The 21,601-nt window shown below is 39.0% G+C and overlaps 1 protein-coding gene across 1 annotated transcript; it reads left to right on the forward strand.

Moving 5' to 3' along the window:
* The first annotated feature begins 743 nt into the window (after positions 1–743).
* On the forward strand, positions 744–20,263 carry VPS4B (vacuolar protein sorting 4 homolog B). The gene is made up of 11 exons (XM_074873447.1): positions 744–932; positions 3,660–3,771; positions 5,154–5,304; positions 6,585–6,652; positions 9,375–9,494; positions 9,729–9,885; positions 11,345–11,493; positions 11,666–11,747; positions 13,365–13,584; positions 16,102–16,239; positions 18,038–20,263. Exons 1-11 carry the CDS (start codon positions 906–908, stop codon positions 18,137–18,139), a joined length of 1,326 nt encoding a protein of 441 aa, XP_074729548.1. The 5' UTR covers positions 744–905; the 3' UTR covers positions 18,140–20,263.
* The last annotated feature ends 1,338 nt before the right edge of the window (positions 20,264–21,601 follow it).

Below are 21,601 nucleotides of genomic sequence, written 5' to 3' on the forward strand. Positions count from 1 at the left end.
AAAAAGGTTCCATGAACTATTTTATTACAAAACAAAATCAAAAAGTGACACTGAAATTATTAAGTCAAACTTGCATTTTGGTTGCTTAGAGGTAGTTGGAAGAATGGGGCTTATTAGTCCAGTGAAGTTTCCCAGATACTCCTTCTTTGCCCTAAAGGAATTAGAGTAGCACGGTGAGGGGTATGGCAGTAATTTAGCACATGTTCATAAATCCATGCAGCAAGTCAACTTTACAAAACTGGTTTATAATTTGCTATGTGTTCTGAGTCACTTCCTCCTTCATACTCTCTGCAGGCATCGCACACTACCTGAGTTTTATTACTAACCCACAGGTGAGTAACACGTGACTGCTCATGACTGTGTCCGAATTTATTAAGAGTTGGTTCTGTGAAGAAAAGTATTCAGCGTTTGTATCAGATTATGCACATGATGGTGCCGCTGAAGGCAACTAAACTGTGGGAGAGGGCAGGGTAGAGATGTAAGAAAATTTCTTAAACTTAGCGTGAGAGGGGAAAAAAATTAACTTTACCCTAGCAACAACCTTTTAACATTTGATAGAGGCAGTGCAAACATCAACTCAAAAGCTTTTTGTAGCTGTGAGGGAGGGAAGCACTCAAGCGCGGCGGGGGGCGGGGCTCCGGGCGAGGCGGGGCGGGGCTCCGGGCGGGGGGCGGGGCTCCGGGCGGGGCGCGGCGCGGCGGGGCGCACGGCACTGACCTCAGTCAGGCGCGCGAGGCGGCGCCCGGAAGCGGAAGTGTGTCTATCGGTGTTGGGGGTGCGGAAGCGGCCGGCCGGTGGAGGTCGCGGTTTCGGTTCTGTGGGCGGCGGGGGAGGGGAGCTCGGCTCCGCCACCGGCACTCGCCGGGCCTACGCTCTCTTCTCCAGTCTCCTTCCACCGCTCCGCTATGGCGGGCACCACCAGCAACCTGCAGGTAGAACGGCGCCGACCCGGCCCTGCCCTGCCCGGGATGGGGCGGGCCCGGCGGGCGGCGGTGGCGGCCGTCGGGGAGCCGCGAGCAGGAGGGAGTGGGGTTGGGGTGCCCCCGCCGCCTGCCCGCCCGCGGGGTGTCCCGGGCCGGGCCTGCGGGCGGGGCGGGGGGACAGGGAGCGCAAACGCCTCCCGCTCGCGGGGCCGGGGACGCCGGCGGGAGAGCCGCGGGCTGCCTCTGTCGGTAGGCGCGGTCACAAGGGAGTGTCGCGGGGACTCGGCTTGGGGCTCGGAAGTAACGGAGGCCACAGGCGAACCCCCTCATCAGCCCCGGTCTCTGCTGGCGGCGGGCGCTGAGTTCCTGGGGACGGGGCGGGGACCTGCCGGGCAGACGGTCGCACCAGCCCTGCGGGACGCTGGAGCTGCGGGGCCCAGTGTCCACCTGGGAAGCACTGTTGCCTCTTGTGGTCTAGACGCACCGTGTTTGGCTTAGGTTTCTTTTAAGAGTACTGACTGCAGGAAGTCTTTGACTGCTGTTTTTCAATTTATGTTAGCCCTCAGCTGGGACTGTATAGTTGGTTCTGTGGCTGGTTGGCAAATCAGATCCAGAAATGACCTGTGTCAAAAGTAGACATTTTTTCTTCATCTGTTTGAACCCTCATCATTTCTGTGATCTCATTACGGCCATGTAATGCTTATACTGGCCAAGCTAGGGGAGATACCACAGGGTCTAGAATAAGCAGAAAGGGAATGAAACCTGTCTAAGCTGACATTCTTTCTGAGGGTGATGTTCATCAAACTATAGCGTGGTAAATACAGTTTGTGCCTTATGGATAGTTAGAACTGGTCATCTATGCCCTAGTTCATACAGCTTTCTAATAAATTGTTTCCTGTGTGATAGCAGTGTTCATCACAGTAACAGGCTAAGATGCCAGCTGATGTAATGAAGTGCTAGAGCTGAGAATCTAATACCCAAGTAATAGTCTTTAGGTATTTACAAAACCAGAATATACCAAAAACAGTCAAAACATGATGTAGACTTCTATTTCAGAGGATCAGGACTGCAACATGCCCTGTTTTCTCACAGTTCCATTTTAGCAGGTGGTCTTTGCCATTTATTCTTTGGATTTAGTGTCACCTGTATCGCTGTCTTTGTTATACTGGATCCAGGAATCATTGGACTGTTCTGTGGTAATTTAAGTCACAGAGACTTAACTTTAAGAAGAAAGTTAACTTATTTTTTGGGTTAATTTTTGCTCTTTTGCTGGATTTAAATGGTGCATGGAGGGGCCTAATGGAGCCAGCACAAAGTGAGCAGCAAGGAGGAGACTGCCCATTTGTATGTGGTAAACTGCTTATCAGCTCATGATCTCTCCAAAAAGGATAGACTTAAGTTCTGTTCCAAAGAAACAGATGCTTACAGTGTTCCAACACTTGCCAGAACAGAGCCATAGATTCTGCTTTATTGGATCATTGTTTTAAAATAAATTGCTCTTTGATTTCAGGTAGATCTGTTGAGATGATCTTTGCTTCCATGACAGCAACACAAAGCTATAGAATGAGAGATTTTGCTGCTTACCATTTCATGGCTACTGTTTACTAGCTTTGCTTTGCCTGAAACACAGATCAGAATGTCCAGATAGTGGCAAGATTATCTGTACTGGAATGTCTAGTGAAAACTCCATACTGCAGTTGAAGCTCTCCACCTTGCTCCCTGACATTACGATAACCATCCTGAGCATACTAACAATGTTTAGGAAAAGAAGTTGACTGAATATGGAAAAATATGTGTGGGGCTATAGAAGATTTAGTTAGTGTTGGTTAACTCTGGCTAATCAGCTGCCTTTTTTAAACTTACATGAACTAGTCGTTCAGACAGACTGTTTTAATTGTCCTGAAGTGGTATAGGCATTCTGAGGAGTGAAGTGTAATAAAAGGTAATAAGTACTTAAGAGCAAAGGAATAACGGTGATACCAATAAATCCACAGGCCACTGTATGCAATACAATGGCTTAGATCAGTCAGTTTTATTTGGAACAGTTTTATTAGCTCAACAAATAAATTAAAAATCCATCCATAACTTCTAGAACTTTTCTTGATGCTCATGATTTGGGTACATTCTCTTTCTGGTGGGGTTTTTTTCTCCCCTCCCACTGGAGTGCTAATTAAAATATCTTACTTGGATATTGAGAACCTAAATCCTCCTAGAAAAGCCAAACAAATAGTCAGTCTTTGAAGATGTCTCCCGGCATAGGGTTGGAAGAGTGATAGTGCTAGTTTCACCACATTACAGTCACGTACTTCCTGTATAGACACTGCTATTGACAGGGTTTGCTGATGTCATCAGTCATAGTTCAAAGTGTCTAGGTCTGTGATTAAAAAAAACGTTGAATGGATTTCCAAGTCTTTCCATAATAAATGCAAAGATTGGTAAGGAAAACTGCATAGACAAACCAGTAGTAGTTCCAACTTAGTATACAGAAACTTGTTCTCACCCTTTTCTGGGTGCTAGTAAATTTTGTTTGTTAATCACTGTTCATAAAAGGGTAGAAATATTGCCACATACAAAGCACCACCTAAGACTTGCAATCAATTGCCTTCAACTTTTTGGGGTAAATGTTGAATAGCAGAAAAACTGGGCATCCAAAAACAGTCAGAGCAACAGGTTAAATGTCTCTTTGATGATGCAAAATGCTCTCGTGTATCACTTAATTATTTGCTTGTGTTACAGAAAGCAATAGACCTTGCTAGCAAGGCAGCGCAAGAAGATAAAGCAGGAAACTATGAGGAAGCCTTCCGCTTGTACCAACACGCTGTGCAGTATTTTCTCCATGTTGTTAAATGTAAGTGTAATGTATTGGATGATTAAGTAGAGTTTAGTAGTCAAATTGCAGAGGGTAATCTCTTAAATTGACACTGGTATTTAAATTTTTCTTTCATCATCAGTTGATACTTGCTAATTGTAGTTTGAGGTCATGTATTTTGCAGCATTTGCCTTTACTGTGTTGTGTGCTTGCTCTGTTCTCATAAGAAATCAGATTATTTTTCACTTGTGTTTTGTTTTAGAGCTCTTTAAGACAGGGAGGCAGGGGTTTGCTGTCTCTGTTCTGTAATTCTGTAGCGATGTTTCAGGCTGGCCACTGCACAAGGAAATGTGACAATAAGTACAGGGGTCCCTGTATGTCTGTTGTGCTGAAAACCACGTGTTACACGAGAAGCCTTTGCTGTATCTAGGGAGCGTTTTTTGCTTCTTAACTCATGCCACTTGCCTCTCTACAACTTCTCTGCTGGCATTTTTCGCTCCTTAATGTCAAAGTCTTGCTGTTCATCTTGGCCAACAAAACATATGAGATGGATTTATATGTTGTAATTTTTCTTCAGTTTCCATATTCTCATTATTTTATGCCTTTTCACACTTCTGTGTACTTTTTGTGTCATGTCCAGTGTTTGTATACAAGGAGTGGGCTTTTTTAATGTAGGCACAGCCCTAATCTAGGGCTAGGGTTGCTCACCTGTGCGCTTACAGATCTCCCTGATTTGAAGAATAACACTATTTTCTTTATAGTCACTTAGGATAATTTCTGTTTATCACTTCCTATCCATTTATATCTTACAACCTTTATCAGAATATCACTTTTCTGTGCTTTTAACAATACTAATGTACTTTTGAAAACTTAACACACAAACTTACATGTTAAATTTTGATGGCTGATTTGAAATACTGTAATAGTGACTAAGAGAATAGTGTGACTGTTGAACCATACCTAACTCTTTCAAATGCTTTATGTATTTTTTCTTTATGATGCGAACATCTCTTAAAATTAGCAGCCTATGGAAAAGCAAAGTATGTTTCTAAATAAAAATTGCTTAGCACAAGCAGCTTCTTGATGAGCTATTTCAGAAAAGGAGTTATTAAGACAATGTATAGAAACTTGAAAGGTTGACAGAAGAGCTTCCAGTGCCATTGTCCTTAATCCTTTACAGTCAAATTTTAAGCCAAAGCAATCGTTCAGCTGTATATTTGATTTTTGGTAGGTGATGACATCCTTCCTGTCGCTTCCTTCCATGGTATAGTGGAAAAATAAGTAGTTGAGGTATTCGGTTATGTGGTGAGCACTGAGAGAGGTGTATTGATAAGATATGAAGAAGACAGTTAGTCTTATTTTCTGATTGATGCACATGTGTGTTGCTGTTAACAAAGCATTGTTTCTCTTCAAACTCTTAGATGAAGCACAGGGTGATAAAGCAAAACAGAGCATTAGAACGAAATGTACAGAATACTTGGACAGAGCAGAAAAGCTGAAAGAATATCTGAAAAAGAGAGAAAAAACTGCACCAAAACCAGTTAAAGAGTCTGGTCCTACTGATGGAAAAGGGTATGTTTTTGGAGAAGGTAAAGCAAAATACTTCCTGAACTCAGCTTATTCTAAAATTCAACTCTTCAGAGATCATTTTAACTAGTGTTTTTCAAATGCTTCAGATGACTACTAATGCTGAAATACAGTGGGCTAATAAAAGAAAAATAACATGAATTAGCAGCATGGGCATTTCTATGCTTGTTTACTGAAGTGTGCAAACATTTGCATAGGAGATTCACTGAAGAATGAAAGCTGTTTCAGACTAACACATGTTTATCTTGCTTAATGGCAGTGAGCCCGATGACTCTTAAAATTTTCTACATTTAAATGCTAACTAGAAAATAAATTCAGACTGATGATTACTGAGGCCCAAGTTTGATCTGTGTCACACTAGATAAGAGGTGCAAAGCTCTCTGTAGGGTGAAGTACTGCAAGATGGATTGATTCGCTCTGATGCCTTGCTGCTGCCTAGTCTTTGCTCTGCTTTCCTTTTATTAGGTTTGCTTTTTATTTTGCATATCAGAGAGCAGAACAAGTAGAGCCACCTGAACAAGCAACGCCTCTTTTGCATTTGCTACTGCCTTTATGGGGATAGGAGGGAGGAAGCGTTCAGAATGATACCTTTTGGTGGGGTTGTCCTTTTTGGCAGTCCTGAACAGCTAGTTTGCTCAGTTGTCTTTTGAAACTTCACCTGATTTTCAGTCTCCTTCATTGTCTACTTGTCTCATCAGTGTTATTTTTTGAGCTGTACTGTGTTCTGCTGGTTTATAGTAGAAGGAATGGGTAATATCATAGAGGTTACGTGTATTTTCATGACCTCTGCTCCAGTTGTTCTTTATCTAGTCTCTTTTTTTCCCTTCTTTAACTTCCACTTTCCTTTGCTCTGACAAGACCAAGGGTGTAGAGTTTCATAGTACTAGATGGAATTGACCAAGTCCTTTTGAAATTCCAGATAGGGAACAAGTGTCAATGTCTACAAATAGAACTATTTTAGCATTTCCGTGTTGCTCAGCACAAGGGCTTTTGTTTCCTAAAGACTGGCTCAAAGCGTGTAGAAGTGTGTTAAGAGGGCTCAGACCTGTAAGAGGAAGTTGAAATGGTGAGGAGGGTGAATTAGAAAGAACATGGTGTAGAAAAGCAGGCGTACAATGATGTAAACCCGTAGAGATGTGAAAGTCTCTCAAGGTTTCTTTCATTCTTCAGACTGGTGTTTTTTCTGCTTTTTGCATTCTGATTTTTATCCTAAGACAGCAGGCTCTTTTACTGTATTTCAACACTTTTTTTTGTTTCCAAATCAGGAATGACAGTGATGGGGAAGGGGAGTCAGAGGATCCTGAAAAAAAGAAGCTACAGAATCAACTTCAAGGTAATTTTGAAGCATCCTTTTCTTTAAATAGGGGTGACTTCAGTCAAGCAAATTCCTATATTTTTGCCACCTAAATGTTATGGATTAACTTACTGCCTATAAGTGGATCAACTAGTATGTATTCTTCACATACAAAAGTATAGCCTTTATGGAAGTATGAGTTTGTGTGCCATAAAATTATACAGTAACTATGTTGAAATGTACCCTGTGTTTCATGTTAAAATTGTACCATTTATCAGGACAGCATTTTCCAATGGGAGAAGTTGCAAGATCCCAGGTAGCTGTTGGCTAAACTGAATCAGTATTTTTTACTTTTAAGTGCATTATAGTATTGCCTAGAGGCTAAGGTAACAAACATCATACAAATGCTTAGTGTAAGCAGGACTATTCTCATTAAAAAAGCTTGTGCTCAAGTTTAGGAGTTGAGAACATGGATTCTTGCCTGTTTATGGTAACGGGTGGCATTTTCTCATATGCAGTCATGATGCTTTCCCAGTTGAGTAACATAATAGTTTGGGGTTTTGAACTCAAATGCTGAATACAATCAGTGATACAATGTATAGCAGCTACCAGTAGTTTTGTAGATATAAAAAAAAGAGGCTTTGTTTTATATTTATTACCCTTTAATTGTGAAGAACTGTGCAGAGCTTCCCTGCCAGAAGGTGCTTATGGATCTGAAGAAACTTCATTGTTCTCCCCTTATTTTTCAGTGTAACAAAGATCAAACACATTTACCAGATCTCTCTGCCTGTGTAATTTCAGAACCTATTTGAATCATATTTGATTCATATTTGGAAACTGTATCATGCTTTTTCTACTTCTCTGCACATTTATTTAATCCTTTGCACAGTTATATGGGACAGTTTCTTGTATTTTAAAATGAGAAAAATGATGAACGTTGGACTCTGTGTCTCACTATAAAGACTTTGTTTCTTCCCACGTGAATCTGACCTTCAGTTCTTACTTGAAGAAATAGATTCTTGCACCCACCACTTCTTTGATACTTTCTATAAAATGACAGTGTTCTTGCTTATACATTTGATTGCTTGAAAGTCTGAAGTGTGAGGTCCTTGGTACCTTTAAACTTAACACAGGAGTCTCTTACTAAGGTAATACAAGATCTGGACAGCCTTCAGATTACTCACTTTCATTTTACTTCCCACAACAGCCACAGAAATTTCTTGTATTTAATTTTGCTGCCTTATTACTCCTAGCTGACTTTGTCTTATGGAACTTTCCCCATTTGTGGGTATTTATCAAGTTTTTAATTATAATAGTAACATGGCTTATTGTGGGAGAAGTGATAAGTAACATTCAGACTGGATAGTAGTTGTGGGTCTACTGTCATGTACTCTTGTTTAGAATTTTAAAGGCTATTTGCACTCTATTGCTTAATCTTCCAGCTATTAATTTATACCTACAAAATTAGGAAGCCTACAATTCCAGTTCCATTTTTGTCTTGGTACAGGTAATCTCTTACAGTGCAGTGTTTTCAGTTACCATGGTATGTCTTTGAAATAATCCTCTCTTCCTACCTGAACTGTTACCTGTTCTGACATTGTTCATTTTGATCTGATAGAAAAGGAATGCAGCAAAAGAAAGAAAAAAAAATCTCAAAGGAGATACTTAAAAAGTAAATAAGTTTGCTTTGTTCATTAGCCAGTGAGTAACAGTAAATTTTCAATTCTGTAGAAGAAAAAAAAGCCTTAAATTACTTCATAGAGCTCTGAAGGCATAAGGTGAAAGTGTCAAGAAAATGGCTGGTGAAAGCCAGTTGTGAAATTGTAGAAAGCCCCTTGTAGAGAAATAGGGCAACCGAAACTTCAGTGTGTTTCAGTAATTAGATGAGCATGGGGTTGGTTGGCATTTTTTCATCTGAGGAAATTTCTCTTACCTTTTGGATTTGCCTTGGCTAGGATTACGAGATCTAATATTCAGTTACTAGCTCAGATTGAAGTTGTCCCATCTAAAAGTAGTCAAGACAAAATCATTTTGGTATGTCAGACTAACCGATCTGGAGTCTGAAGAGAAGGCGAAATACATCTCCGTTGGCTAAAATCAAGCTTAACTTGTTGACTAAGATGAGACTTGGTGATAAACTTTGAGAGAACATAGCTAGACCAAGAAGATACTACTTCTGCAGCTAGGCAGTCTCCATATAACCTTTCTGATGCTTTCAGCGCTCTGTCTCAAAGCTCTTTACCATTAGAAGATCCGATTGTTTGCTGCACATCTGGAGATACTCAACAAGTTATTTCATCTGCTGGAGAATCTTACAAATCCTGGGCTAGTGCAGCTACATTGCTTCCATTGTTTAAAATGAAATTTCAAACTTTTTGGGAAGTACAATGGTGGTTTAGTAAGGAGATGGTGCCTGGGTACCTATTAGAGAAGGTACTCCTCTGTGACTACTAAATGCACATTTGCTGGTCAGTTATGGACTGGCTTTGACCTTTGTAGGACTTCTACTAACTCTAGTTCTCCTAACTAACCAGTATTCTGGTTATCCATGGTTTATTGTGGTAAAACAACATGACAGATTCCTGTAGGAATGACATCCATTTGACTAACAGTATTCAGTGTTTGTATCTCCTTAGAAATGCCTTGTTTTTATTCAGTATGGATACGAGCATGGATTTCTTAATTATTTTTTCAAAAATGGAATTTATTGGAGTTGTGCAAATTAGTGATGCATGTATCTTTTCACAATCTTTTCTTATAGGAGCAATTGTTATGGAGCGACCAAATGTCAAATGGAGTGATGTTGCTGGCCTCGAAGGTGCCAAAGAAGCACTTAAAGAAGCAGTGATCTTGCCCATTAAATTTCCGCACCTGTTTACAGGTCAGAATTACAGAATTTATTTGCTATTGGCCAGTCAGGACCAGCACTGGGATCTGAGTGTTATGTCAATGTATCGGAGACTCAAGCTGAGCTCTTAACAAAGAGATTGATCCATCTGACAGAGTTTTCATGGGTAGATGTGGAAAACCTCTGAGCAACTTAGAGGGGCTTCATCAGAAAAACAGGTTCAGTCTTTCTACAGTATTTTGAAGACTGCTGGTTTCTCTCTTGCAGGAAAGAGAACACCCTGGAGAGGGATTCTCCTGTTTGGACCACCAGGAACAGGAAAGTCTTATTTAGCAAAAGCTGTGGCGACAGAAGCCAACAACTCTACGTTCTTCTCAGTATCTTCCTCTGACCTTGTCTCAAAGTGGTTAGGTGAAAGTGAAAAGTAAGTTGGAGCTGCCAGAGGCCCAGGAAAGCATTGGCAGGAAGAAATTAATACGGAGCTAGATAAGTTGCTGTAAAGAAATTGAATTTGAGGGAAGGGTCATGTCTTTTTAAAACTTCAGGTGTTTCTATGCTTTATGCTGCAGTGCCATGTAAAGATACCATCATGTGCTGCATTTTATCCTGCTGCAACTGGACCTTTCTTCATGCTCAAGACAGCTTTTAAAACTAGCTCAGAAAGGTTCTGGGAGCACCATGGAACTCATTCCCCTTCTAAATTCAGCTGTGATTGCACACTACATCAGTCTGAAGTGTTGGGGTACTCTGCCTCTTGGCATCTCCCACTCCTCTGTCCCGGCAGACACATGGCTTTTCTTTGTCCGCACAGAGGTGGGGTTTTTTTATCCTGATTTCAGACAAAATCTGGAAGACATAAGAGACTTGCAAAAATAGGTTGAAGGAGAGGAACAGCCCTGACAGAAAATGTCATGGTTCCCCATGCCACCTCTTTCTTTGTTACTGTGTGATAGTGAAGAAGACGAGGAAGCCTCAAGTGACATGTTGGCTGCAGTTTAGAAGTGCAGGAATTTGTCTAGGCTTCCAGTGAAGTTTTCCTGAATTAAGAGAAAGCTCTGGGTTTATACAGAAAGGACTTTCATATGATGATGAGAATACTTGTCAAAACCATGCTTTAATAGTTTGAAGTGTGGGACAACTCAGCAATGCTATTTAAAGTTGATAGGATGAGGAAGAAAGGCCATTAGATAAAGTGTTTTGGGTTTTTTTTTTCCCAAAAAGCTGGAAACCTTAAGCTGCTTTTCTTCTGTTGCAAAAGGAATACACAACTGGAGTCCAGCTTGGCATTTTTTCTGTTTTACTTTATTTGGGACTATTGTCTGAGGTTTAGTGCTGGTAATGTGAAAAATTTCCCAGCATGTTCCTATTTATTTTTCTTTTTAACTTAGTAAAATGCATTAATAAGATATGGCTAGGTTCTGGGGGCTTTTTGCAAACCAACTTTTCTTGTTGTATAAAAAGTATTTAGTGAAGTTGTGTAAAGTAAATGTACATGTTCTTTCTTGCAAAATCTCTAGAGTTAATCTGAATAGGTTACAAATGTTAAATAAGAGAAAGCCATGTTCTTTTGAATCTGTCTAGAGTGGTGGTTTTGTATAGTCCAGGCTGTCTCGTAGAAATGTAAACTGGGAAAGGGCTTTTTCTTGCAAAACCATGCCTGGAGTACTCTCAAATGTTTCACCTCCCTTTATGCTGGGCTATCTCACTCAGTGTAATGCTGAATCTTGGAGCTGAAAGAATGTTGTATCTTTGAGTAGCTTTATGTTAATGTTAATACTTTTTTTTTTAGCTTTCTCTAAAGGAAGTGACTGTATCATAATCTTAAGTTATGTGCTTTTACTGGTGTAATCATTAAGATAACTGAAGCTGTTTCCTTTTTTAAGATTAGTGAAAAACTTGTTCCAGCTTGCCAGAGAAAACAAACCTTCTATTATCTTCATTGATGAGATAGATTCCCTCTGTGGGTCAAGAAGTGAAAATGAAAGTGAGGCTGCTAGACGGATAAAAACAGAATTTCTAGTCCAGATGCAAGGTAAGTTTACTTGGTTTTTAGAATCAGTCAAAGGAATTAAGATACGTATTTTAAGCATAGCTTGTATGAGAACACTAAAAAGATCCACAGTTCCACCCTGTTAAATTTTGGCGACATTTTAAAACAGTCTGTTTATCATCCAAATGGTGAAATGATTTCTGCCCTGATACAGGAGTTGGTGTTGACAATGAAGGAATCTTGGTATTAGGAGCAACAAACATACCCTGGGTTTTGGATTCTGCTATCAGGAGAAGGTATGATGGCATTTTTTCATGGTATGAAATTTGCAACTGTTGTGAGGGTTCAGTCTGAGACTACCTTGGGTAGTAATCCAGCTCATGTTTGCAGACATGGCTGATGTTCTACAATGCAATTCCACGAGATGGACTGCGCTAAATTAATAGCCCCTTGCCCCTTTAAAGAGGTAGGTTCCTTCACTCTTATATTGGCCTCATAGTTTATTTAATTTCTTGGTTAGATCATTGTGCTTGAGCAAGCAGAAAACTGTTCTGTTTGCTTGTTGGTTGGTTTTTCGGTGGACTTGGGGAACAAGTTACAAAATACATACCTCAGAAGGGCAAGAGTGAGTAGAGCTTTCCTTTTCAGTTGTGAACAAACCTGAGTAGCTTGAGTTCTTTCTTGGAAATACAGCCTTATGTTACACAGAAACACCATGTTTTTCTACTGATTAGGCATAATTTGGTGATCTTTCAGTGCCTGTTTTAACTGTTGTTTTGTAGATAAAGGGCTTCCATACCTGTATATGATTAGCTGGATCTTTCTTTGAGCTGCAGAGGACAAATACAGCTATGTGACAAACATTATTATGTTGTGATGAGGACACAGCTTGAATAATGGTCACTTTTGTAGACTAAAGAAACATTACTTTTTTGTGACTGTCACTGACTTTTATTCAAGCTGGCCATACTTTGATTGGGGGTTGGACCAGGTGACCTCCAGAGATCACTTCCAACCTGTATGACTATAGTTTTGTGTGAGAGGAATTTAGACTTGAAATTTTAAGCAACACATTCACCTCATTCTTGGAATTCCAGCTCTGAGGTCCACAGTACAAGACAGACATGGACCTGATAGAGTGGGTCTAGAAGGGGGCCACAAAAACGATCAGAGGGCTGGAACACCTCTCCTGTGAAGACAGGCTGGGAGAGTTGGATTTGTTGAGCCTGGGGAAGAGAAGGCTCCAAGGAGACCTTGAGCCTATAAAGGGGGCTTATAAGTAAGGCAGATGTTTGGGGGGATTTTTCCAAGGCCTGTAGTGACAGGACAAGGGGCTATGGTTTTAAACTGAAAGAGGGTAGGTTTAGATCGGACATAAGGAAGAAATTTTTTATGCTGAGGGTGGTGAGACATTGGAACAGGTTGCCCAGAGAAGTTGTGGATGTCCCATCATTGAAATGGATGGGACTTTGAGCAACCTGGTCTAGTGAAAGATGTCCCTGCCCACAGGGCAGGTATGTGTCAGCTTGTTGTCAGGCAGTTCTTTGTGTGTGAAAAGTGTTCAAATACACTTCAACACTTAAAGGCTTTTTCCCCCTCAATTTTTTCTTTTAAAACACGCACTCAGCTGGAGAGAATCTAGGAAAACTTCAGTCTGAAGAGATGATCATTGTCATGAAAGGGAAGTAGTTGTTATATTCTGGATGTTAGCTTATGCTACCTACAGTATTATTTATGAGAACAGGTTGTTGAATATTTGCCTCTAGATTTTTTTTTAAGGTTTATAATACTGAAACCGCTTCTTTCCAGTATTGTTAGGAACAAGCTATATAGTTATTTGCATAAGCTTTCCACTGTGCACCTGCATGAGCTAGCATCCGTGGAACACTTTGTTTTTTCTTTTTTTAAACCAGGTTTGAGAAGCGTATTTATATTCCTTTACCTGAAGACCATGCCAGGGCTGCAATGTTCAAACTTCATCTTGGGTCAACTCCAAATCTCCTAACAGAATCAGATTATCGAGAGCTTGGAAAGAGAACTGATGGCTATTCTGGTGCAGATATAAGCATCATTGTACGTGATGCACTGATGCAGCCTGTTAGAAAAGTGCAATCAGCTACTCACTTTAAAAAAGTAAGTAGGAATCAAAAATTTTTTGTTACTTCATCTCTGAGAACTATATTAATTTGAAAATTCTTTGCAAGTAAAGTGAATTTGATTTTGGGTAATATTGCACGCTTATAAACATCCTTTTTATCAACTAGGAGAGAACTTGGGTATTCCTCCTCTTTTTTTTTTTATTAGTTCCCTTCCCCCAGCCTCCCACCTCCCTACCCCAAGTTCTGCCATAAGTCTGGTGGAGCTAGTTTCTGTGTATTCATGCTGCACAATCCAAGCTCTGATGACTCTTTATGTCTCTAGGTAGTGTTAAAACGATTCAGTTTGAAGTTTGACTTAAATGGGACTGTTACAAAGGTGGTCTTTTTCTCGTGCAAGTTACATGGTTCATGTTTTTCTAGCATGTTTAAATAAATGCAAACCTTGTCCATGTGGGCACAGATGGGTTACAATTATGCTCATTCTGCTTACTTGGCATATTTTTTGAACTGAAAAATTAAGGTTCTTGTAAAGTTCTGGTAAAAACCTTTGCAATGTTACTTGCGACAGTAGTAAAGATGCAAGACAACTGAGCAAGGTCTATGTTTCATTGTATGGACAGCATGCAGCATCCTGTGGATGTTGCTGTAATGTGAAAACTAGTTTACGCTTATTTAGGTGCACTTTAAAGAGACTATTGAAACTGTATTGTTTGGCTTACCTTGCAGTTACCTCTACATACTATATACTGCCTTAACCATTTCTTCTAAATGTTTGGATCTCAGAAACTTTATCTGACAAAGAACCAACTAGAGTTCTTTATCACCAATCTAAATCCATTAAATTGGAGAGTGGGTTTGTGTTTTTCTCCCCAGAGAATTTGCACATATGGGTCTTGTTCAATTTAACTGTTCTCTAGAAACTATTAAGCTCTTCAATGGCAAAAAAAGTGTGATAATATTATCAATGGTTATAAAGAGTTCCAAATACATGCAAGTGTACTGGTTAAATAAAATTATATTTTTCCTGTGTAGTATTTTTTTAGAGTAGACCCAGACTAAAAGTAATTTTTGCTTACATTTTTACTGCAAACTTTGATTTTACAGAAATTCATATATCCTGGGTGAAGGTAGGTCAAGGTATTCTGCAAAGGTTTTTGCTGCTGTAAAGGGAAGCTTTCATTTGTTGCTCCTCAAAAGAGCAGGTGTGGGGCTGGGTAAGGTAGGAAAAAGTTTGGGTCCTAAGCTGACAAGAGATACGTACCAACGACTGTTGGCAGCAGCAGTTCATCATCTCAGTTACAATTACAATTTTTTTTACTAGTAACTAAGCCTGACATAAAAAGGTTAAGGGCCCTAAACTGAACAGCTACCGTTATTTTGAATTGAAGATAGGCTCTTTGTGTTCCTTGGAAGAAACTTGGAAAATTACATGAAATAACCTCAGTTGTCAGTTTGTGGAGCAACCCAAAAGGAATTCTTACTACTTACTTCTCTTTGCCCCAAAAAGGGAAGGATAAAACCTCCACAGCTCCACTACTTTGAGGGCTCTGACATAAGCCAAGTTGATTCCGCTTCTGTTGTTAGTACATTAATTGGATGTGATTTCCTATTTTTGTAAGCAGAATCTTAGCTTTATTATTGCATCATAACAGACAACTTGCCCCAGTTAAACAGTGCTTTCCTCAATTATTACTAATTCATTGTAAATCATTCCTTGCTCTATGTAATAATACAGGTTTGTCATAAGAAACAATTAAGAGTGCATTTTGAATATTACAATCTGTGCTCTTCAGCATTGTGCTTTAAGTGCAATTTGGAATAGCAAATCCAGTTCTCTCCTGTTAAAAACAGCCAGTTAGTGTGTGGTCTTTCAATCTTTGCACATGTTTTGAGTTCCTGTGAATGTGCGATGGTTCAGGTAACAATCAAGGAAAATAAAACTGTGGCCAGATAAGGTGTTGCAGAAAGGGAACAGACACACCTGGTGTGGCTTTTTTGGGTCTACCCATGTGTCTGGGAAAAAAGGATTCTTTCTGTTCTCCCACTAGATGGCCCTGTTTTCTATCCAGTGCTGCTGAGGTGGTGTCAGAAAAGATGCTCAGATCTTTGTAGTGCAGTACCTCAAAGATTGAAAAGCCATCTCTGACTTCCTAACTTGAGGGGCACTCAAGGGTAACTACGGAGGGGTTTTTAGAAAGCTGTTAACCAGTGATGAATGAACTCCCAAAGTGACCAGGGACTAGAACGGATGTCTTCGCCAGCTAGATTTCCTGGCATGTTAGTTTTCCACAGAAATCCTCAACCTTAGGAGGAAGCAGCTCCTGGGATTTGACCTGTTGTGGATTTCAGTATCTGACTACAGCTGCATGTTTTCAAAGTGAACGATGACAGTACATTTATACAACTTCTCTTTCACAGGATGTGTTTTCCCTATGGGTGAGGCATCTGCATGAAATCAAGGAATGTTTTTTGCTCTAAAGGTGCTGTTCAGCTTCTGGGTTTTGTCTTTAAAATTATAACTCCTATAAGCTGAGTATTTTCTTATTTTTAGGTAAAAGGACCATCAGTGTCTAATCCAAATACGATGGTAGATTTGTTCACCCCTTGTTCTCCAGGTGATCCTGAAGCCATAGAAATGACATGGATGGAGGTTCCAGGTGATAAATTACTGGAGCCTCAAGTTTGCATGGTAGGTGTTCTTTTGTAACATTTCTTTCTTGCTTTACCTTAAAATAATTTCAGAGATCTGCAAAGACTCTTTTTCAAATGGTTATTCAAGGCAATTGAATGAGTTGTTTGTTTTCAGAAGTGCTGGACATACCAGATAACATTTGACTTTCCAACATACAGCGCTACAGTACAGCATGCTTGTGAAAAAGCCAGCTCTCTATCCCTGATAAGCACTTCTTTCTTATTGTCCATAGAGAGCATCTGGCTCTTCCACTGTTCTTACACTTGTCTTTTGATTGAAAACCTTTGGGATCCCTGCCCCATGATATGCTTCCTTCCTGTCACTCTGTAGCATTGATACTGGAAAATTGTATTCAGTGTAAATTGGGAAGTGCTGTAGGTAAATATTGCCCATGAAACAAATACAAGCATAAACAGTAAAATGTAGAAGGATGGTGGATATAATGGCAGTTTTGGTTAAATTTCATCACAGGTGATACAGCTCTTTCAGCTGTTTTCTTTATGCATGTCAAAATACTCGCTTCAGTCTAGGGAATAAAAGATGTCATTTTAAGACAAATTGAAATTTTAGTTCACTGCTTAAAAAAAATTGGTGGACACGCATTCTTTATTTTTTCCCCGAGAGCAACAAAAGATTCTGAATTTAAGTACAATGTTTGAAGGAAGGACTCGGTAACAAATCTCTGCTCCTGTCACTTTTTGTGTGCAAACAGTCCTGTAATGAATGAAAGAAATCAGTGTATTTCATGGGGATCACAAACCTCTAAAACAGTAGGCACTGCTTTGTAAATATAACCACCGCTATATTTCAGAAAAGAATTTTCTATGCATATTTGCATACTGAGGAAGCACAAAAGGATATATGCAGGTAAAGACTTGCCCTAAAACTTCTGCCTGCATGGTCTAAGAGGATTTTTAATCAGTCTTTCCTGGAATTAAACATAACAATTCCTTGTGTGCTCCTAATGCTACCTGGGCTCTGATGCGCTGTAGTTGCATAGGTGGTTGTTTCAGTGTCCAAAACCAGTTCTTGCCCTTAAAAAGATCAGGTTTTATTTCTTTCTAAGCAGGGTATCTCTAGTCTGATGAGACACATATCAAGTCTAGAAAATCATGATATTAACTTTTGGGTTAACCCATAATTTTATAGTAATATGAGGTGTTAGGCACCTAGTTTTTTCAATTGCCTCTGGCTAGGACTTGATTAGTTTTCTTGCCCGTTTTTATTCATAGGGTGTTCTAACTGCTGCTTTCAACTTCATAGACCTGCGATTTTTCTGAACTCCATTTTCTAGTATCTGAATAGTTATCTAGGAAATTGACTGAATTGAAGGGACAGAAATTACCTGTCATGAACAGCAAAACTTTGCTAGAGATGAATCACAAACTACTGTTCTATATTGTTGGACTATGAAGAGTACATGGGAACATCTGATTATTTTCCACTTAAAAGTACTGTACTTAAAGATGGGTTGAAAATAGTAACTGACAATAAAACGGAAGTTCAGTTCTTTTCAGTAAAGAGATGAATAAAACTTGAGTGGATGGGTAGCTTAAACCTAAACCTGAGGTGGTGGTTTCATTGTTAGAAAACTCACTGACGGGTGTCTGTCTTCACAGGGATAAAATGCTGCCTCTGTGCAGAAGTGTTTAGGCTTGCTTAGTTTTGTGTAAATAGGCACTCCTGTGGTCACCTTGGTTTAGTGGGCTTTTTAATGCATAATTGTCTTGGCAGTAAGATTGTTAGCAGTGGTACTCGTTTCTGAGAACACTTGTTTTCTTTTCTTTCCTGACAGTCTGATATGCTCAGGTCGCTAGCTAGCACAAAACCAACAGTTAATGAACAGGACCTGGAGAAGTTAAAGAAGTTTACAGAAGACTTTGGTCAGGAAGGCTAAACCAAAGATATATGTGGAGCATTAGAACTCTTTTGCTTTCTTAAGTATTCTTGTGTCTTTATTGATGGCACCTCAAATAAATGCCAATAAAATCACTCCTTTCTTACTTTGCAAAAGGAATAGAAGATACTTTTGCAAAGACCGTTAAGCTTTTGTATTGTATTGTTTTCTTCAGATGTCTATTAAATGTCTTCTATTGAAAAATAATATGAAAATACAATTTTAGGGTGAGACAGCAAAGTGATGTGGTAACGCCTATTAAATACTAGAAAACTTTTAAATTATTAGTTCGGTTTTAGGTATTATATTAGACCTGGGTACAAATGAGTTTTAAACTCCCAGTAGGCTCAAAAACCCCTTTTTTGAGGGGTGGAAGAGAACATATTTCTTGGGTGTTTTCAGTATCAATCAGCCTACATATTAATTGCTCTCATTTCATTCAGAAAAATGCACCAAAATTTTCTAATCAAGCATACTGCAAGTGTGGGTTTGCTATGAAAGTAAGAAAGAAAACACTGTGAGGATAAGACTACATGGGCCAGTACTTTGTTTAGATGGAACTGGTATTTGGCTTTTTCTGCTATGCTGTGTTAAAATTTTGCCTTAAACAGCAAGCTTTTGTTTTTAACTCATTACTAGCTGATACACACTGTCACTATGCAATTTAGCAAAAGTTTGTTAAATGCAAATATCTCGTAAGGTACTTTGCTGTCTTTTTAAATTTTTTAAATCTGGATTTACTTTCTGAAGGAGTTTGGTGAAAGTTAGAAAAAAGCATTAGTAATATCCTGTAAGATTCCACATGTCAAGGCTGGCAAGGTATAGGTAGTCTTTGGAGAATGTATGGGAGGTATTTTGGGAAATAGCATACTTTCACATGAGGAAAGTATAACAGATGTTTTAGCCATAGACTTTCCAGTGATGAATTAACTTGGAACCCTACTGATAACTATTGTGATAGGTTACATCAGTTTAGTGCTTAAACTTGAGAGAAGGCTGACACTTTAGTACAGAAGTAGCACTTCCATTGATCTTTTTCTGAAGAACTACAAATTGAGATGTGCCTGAATGTAACTTACAACACTACAGTGTGACCATTGAGTTTGTGCCTTGTAAGTTTGCACTGGCTGTAGATACAAACATCATTAGGATCCTTAGAATACTCTGTTCCATTATCATTGTACAACTCTATCCTGCATATGCTTTGTTTAACCTGCATTAAAAGAAATTTGCACATTTTGTGTGTATGTTGTATGTACATATGCACATGATCGTCTTTTGATGGGGTTTGGTTTCCTTTATGTACATATTTAGTGTACTTTATAAATCATAGGGTGGGTGAAATTTGCTGGACTTAAATGAAGTAAAATGTTATAGTACAACATCAGCTATGTTCTTTGAGTATTTCTTCATCAAGTATTTACTGCTTGATTATTTTTTTAGACTTTAGTTTCTATGTTTTAACAGCTAAACAAAATATGTAGTTAAAAATTATTTGATCTGCAAGGTGCTGAGCTTTTGTTTACTAACATGATGAAACATTCTTTCCGAAATGGTTCAGTTAGAGCTTTACCTTTGTCTTACGTTGGAATGTGTAAATGTGAATCGGTGGACTGCAAGACTTTTTGTGGACCTTGGCGGGGGGGAGGGGTGCGGGGGGGGGCAGGGCACGCAGGAATTCCAGTTGTAGGTGCAGGCAACTATGGTTAGTAAACTTAATCTTCGTTGCAACAGGATTGCTTTTTTGTAGTTGCCACTTGTGAACAGTTTAGAAGTAAGCCACATACTGGCAGAGCTCTCACTCAGAGGTTTGAAGCTACTATCCGAAGTACTTGTCTCTTGACCTTTTTTAAAATGAGTCTGTACTGCAGTCTTAAAATTCTCAGGAACTTTTTTTTTGGTTGTAGGCTGATTTGTCCTATGGGTTTCCATAAGCTTAACTGTGTAATCTCTTATCTTTAATGTAGAAAAAAGTATACTGTATGTTTTAAATTTACATCTTGCTGCTTGCTCAGTTGTGGGATGACATCTGTAACAGAAGCATTAATGTTTGATGTTTAAAGTTGTTTTTAGAAATATATTCCAAATAAACATTGCTGCTTTGAATTGCAGCTACAAGGACAACTTTTTGGTTTGCTGTCTTTGTAAAATGGGAATAAATTAATATATATCACAGAGCTTCCTAGCTAAATTATCCCAGAATAGATGATGGCCAAATGGGGAGGGGAGGGTGGGCGGGGAGCAGGCCACAAAATTACATTTTAGTTTTCAGTGTTAATTGAAAATACTCTAAAAAAAATGTATGAAAGGTTATATTTGCTTTACATAATCAAAACCTCTGTAAATACTGGATAAATTAGTTGTACATTTTTCATAAGGTTTGATGTATGACTCATCTTTGGCTAGTTAGCTTACAAATTTTTTTCTAACTTCTGGTGTTACTCCTTACTCTGACTACAATACAAAAAAATGTAATTTTCCTTCCTGTGGGTAAAATAGTTTTTGAATTAAATCAGTTGTATTTGTGCTTGTTGTATTCTTCACAGATGGTTTCTTCACATTGACATTAAACTTCGGATTTGCTGTCACTTGTGGTATATGTCTCAATGCATATACTCATAGGGTTAGAAAAGCTCAGTAAACTTAAATTGTTATATTTTTTTTCCCATGTTGCCTGACTGACCTCAAATTCCAGAGTCTTGTTTCTTCCCTGATTTACCTTTTGGCTTTGTCATTCTCTAGCACAACAGAAACGTACAAATCTGTAAGCTCTTTGGTTGGTTGGTTTTGTTTTTCAAATTATTTGCTGGTCTTTGAATATGCTGTTTTTTAATTAGTGGGGCAGAACACATGTAGCTGAGGGAGATACTCTTGAATTGGCTTTTGTTCGTGCTCCAGCCAGGGGTCTCTGATCATAGTTTGCTCTTTTTCTCAGCTGAAGCAAAGAAACTGTTGAATGTTCTCTGGTCAGGCATTTTGATCTACCTTTTGTGTTTATTTAGTCATCTTCCTAATAATATATTCTGATGGGGTTTTTTTCATGTTATTTGTGAGGATTATCTTGACAGGAAGCTTTCCAATAGTTCTGAATTTATTGAAATATGCAGGAACATCTTTATCTTGCTGTTTACTCTTTCCTTCCTCCAGAATGACAAACCTGTTTCATGATTAGCTTCCATACATGTTTTTGGTCTTAACCAGATTCATCCTAGTAATCATGGTTGACTTAAAACCATTCCTGTAACTTACGTAAACTATTGCAAGAACTTGGTGTGGACTGTTTTGTTTCCTATTATGCTGCTTTTCCAACAGATACTTCTTACCAAAACATTGTTTCTTTTATTCTTGAGCAGGTAGCTTTTGTTGTAGCTCTTGTGGCATAGCTCCAGTAAATTTTTGAAGCTCCCCTTCAATTTTTCTTTAGTTTTTTGTTAATAATATTTTAATCTAGTGATTTTATTC

Source organism: Strix uralensis, chromosome 1 (genome assembly GCF_047716275.1).
Source record: "Strix uralensis isolate ZFMK-TIS-50842 chromosome 1, bStrUra1, whole genome shotgun sequence".
Taxonomy (NCBI): Eukaryota; Metazoa; Chordata; class Aves; order Strigiformes; family Strigidae; genus Strix; species Strix uralensis.

Bases quoted from the DNA above. Each gene is read 5' to 3' on its own strand.
- VPS4B (XM_074873447.1), top strand. From the start codon at position 906: ATGGCGGGCACCACCAGCAACCTGCAG. The intron at 933-3,659 runs GTAGAACGGCGC...CTTGTGTTACAG, and splicing joins GCACCACCAGCAACCTGCAG to AAAGCAATAGACCTTGCTAG. The intron at 5,305-6,584 runs GTATGTTTTTGG...TTTCCAAATCAG, and splicing joins GGTCCTACTGATGGAAAAGG to GAATGACAGTGATGGGGAAG.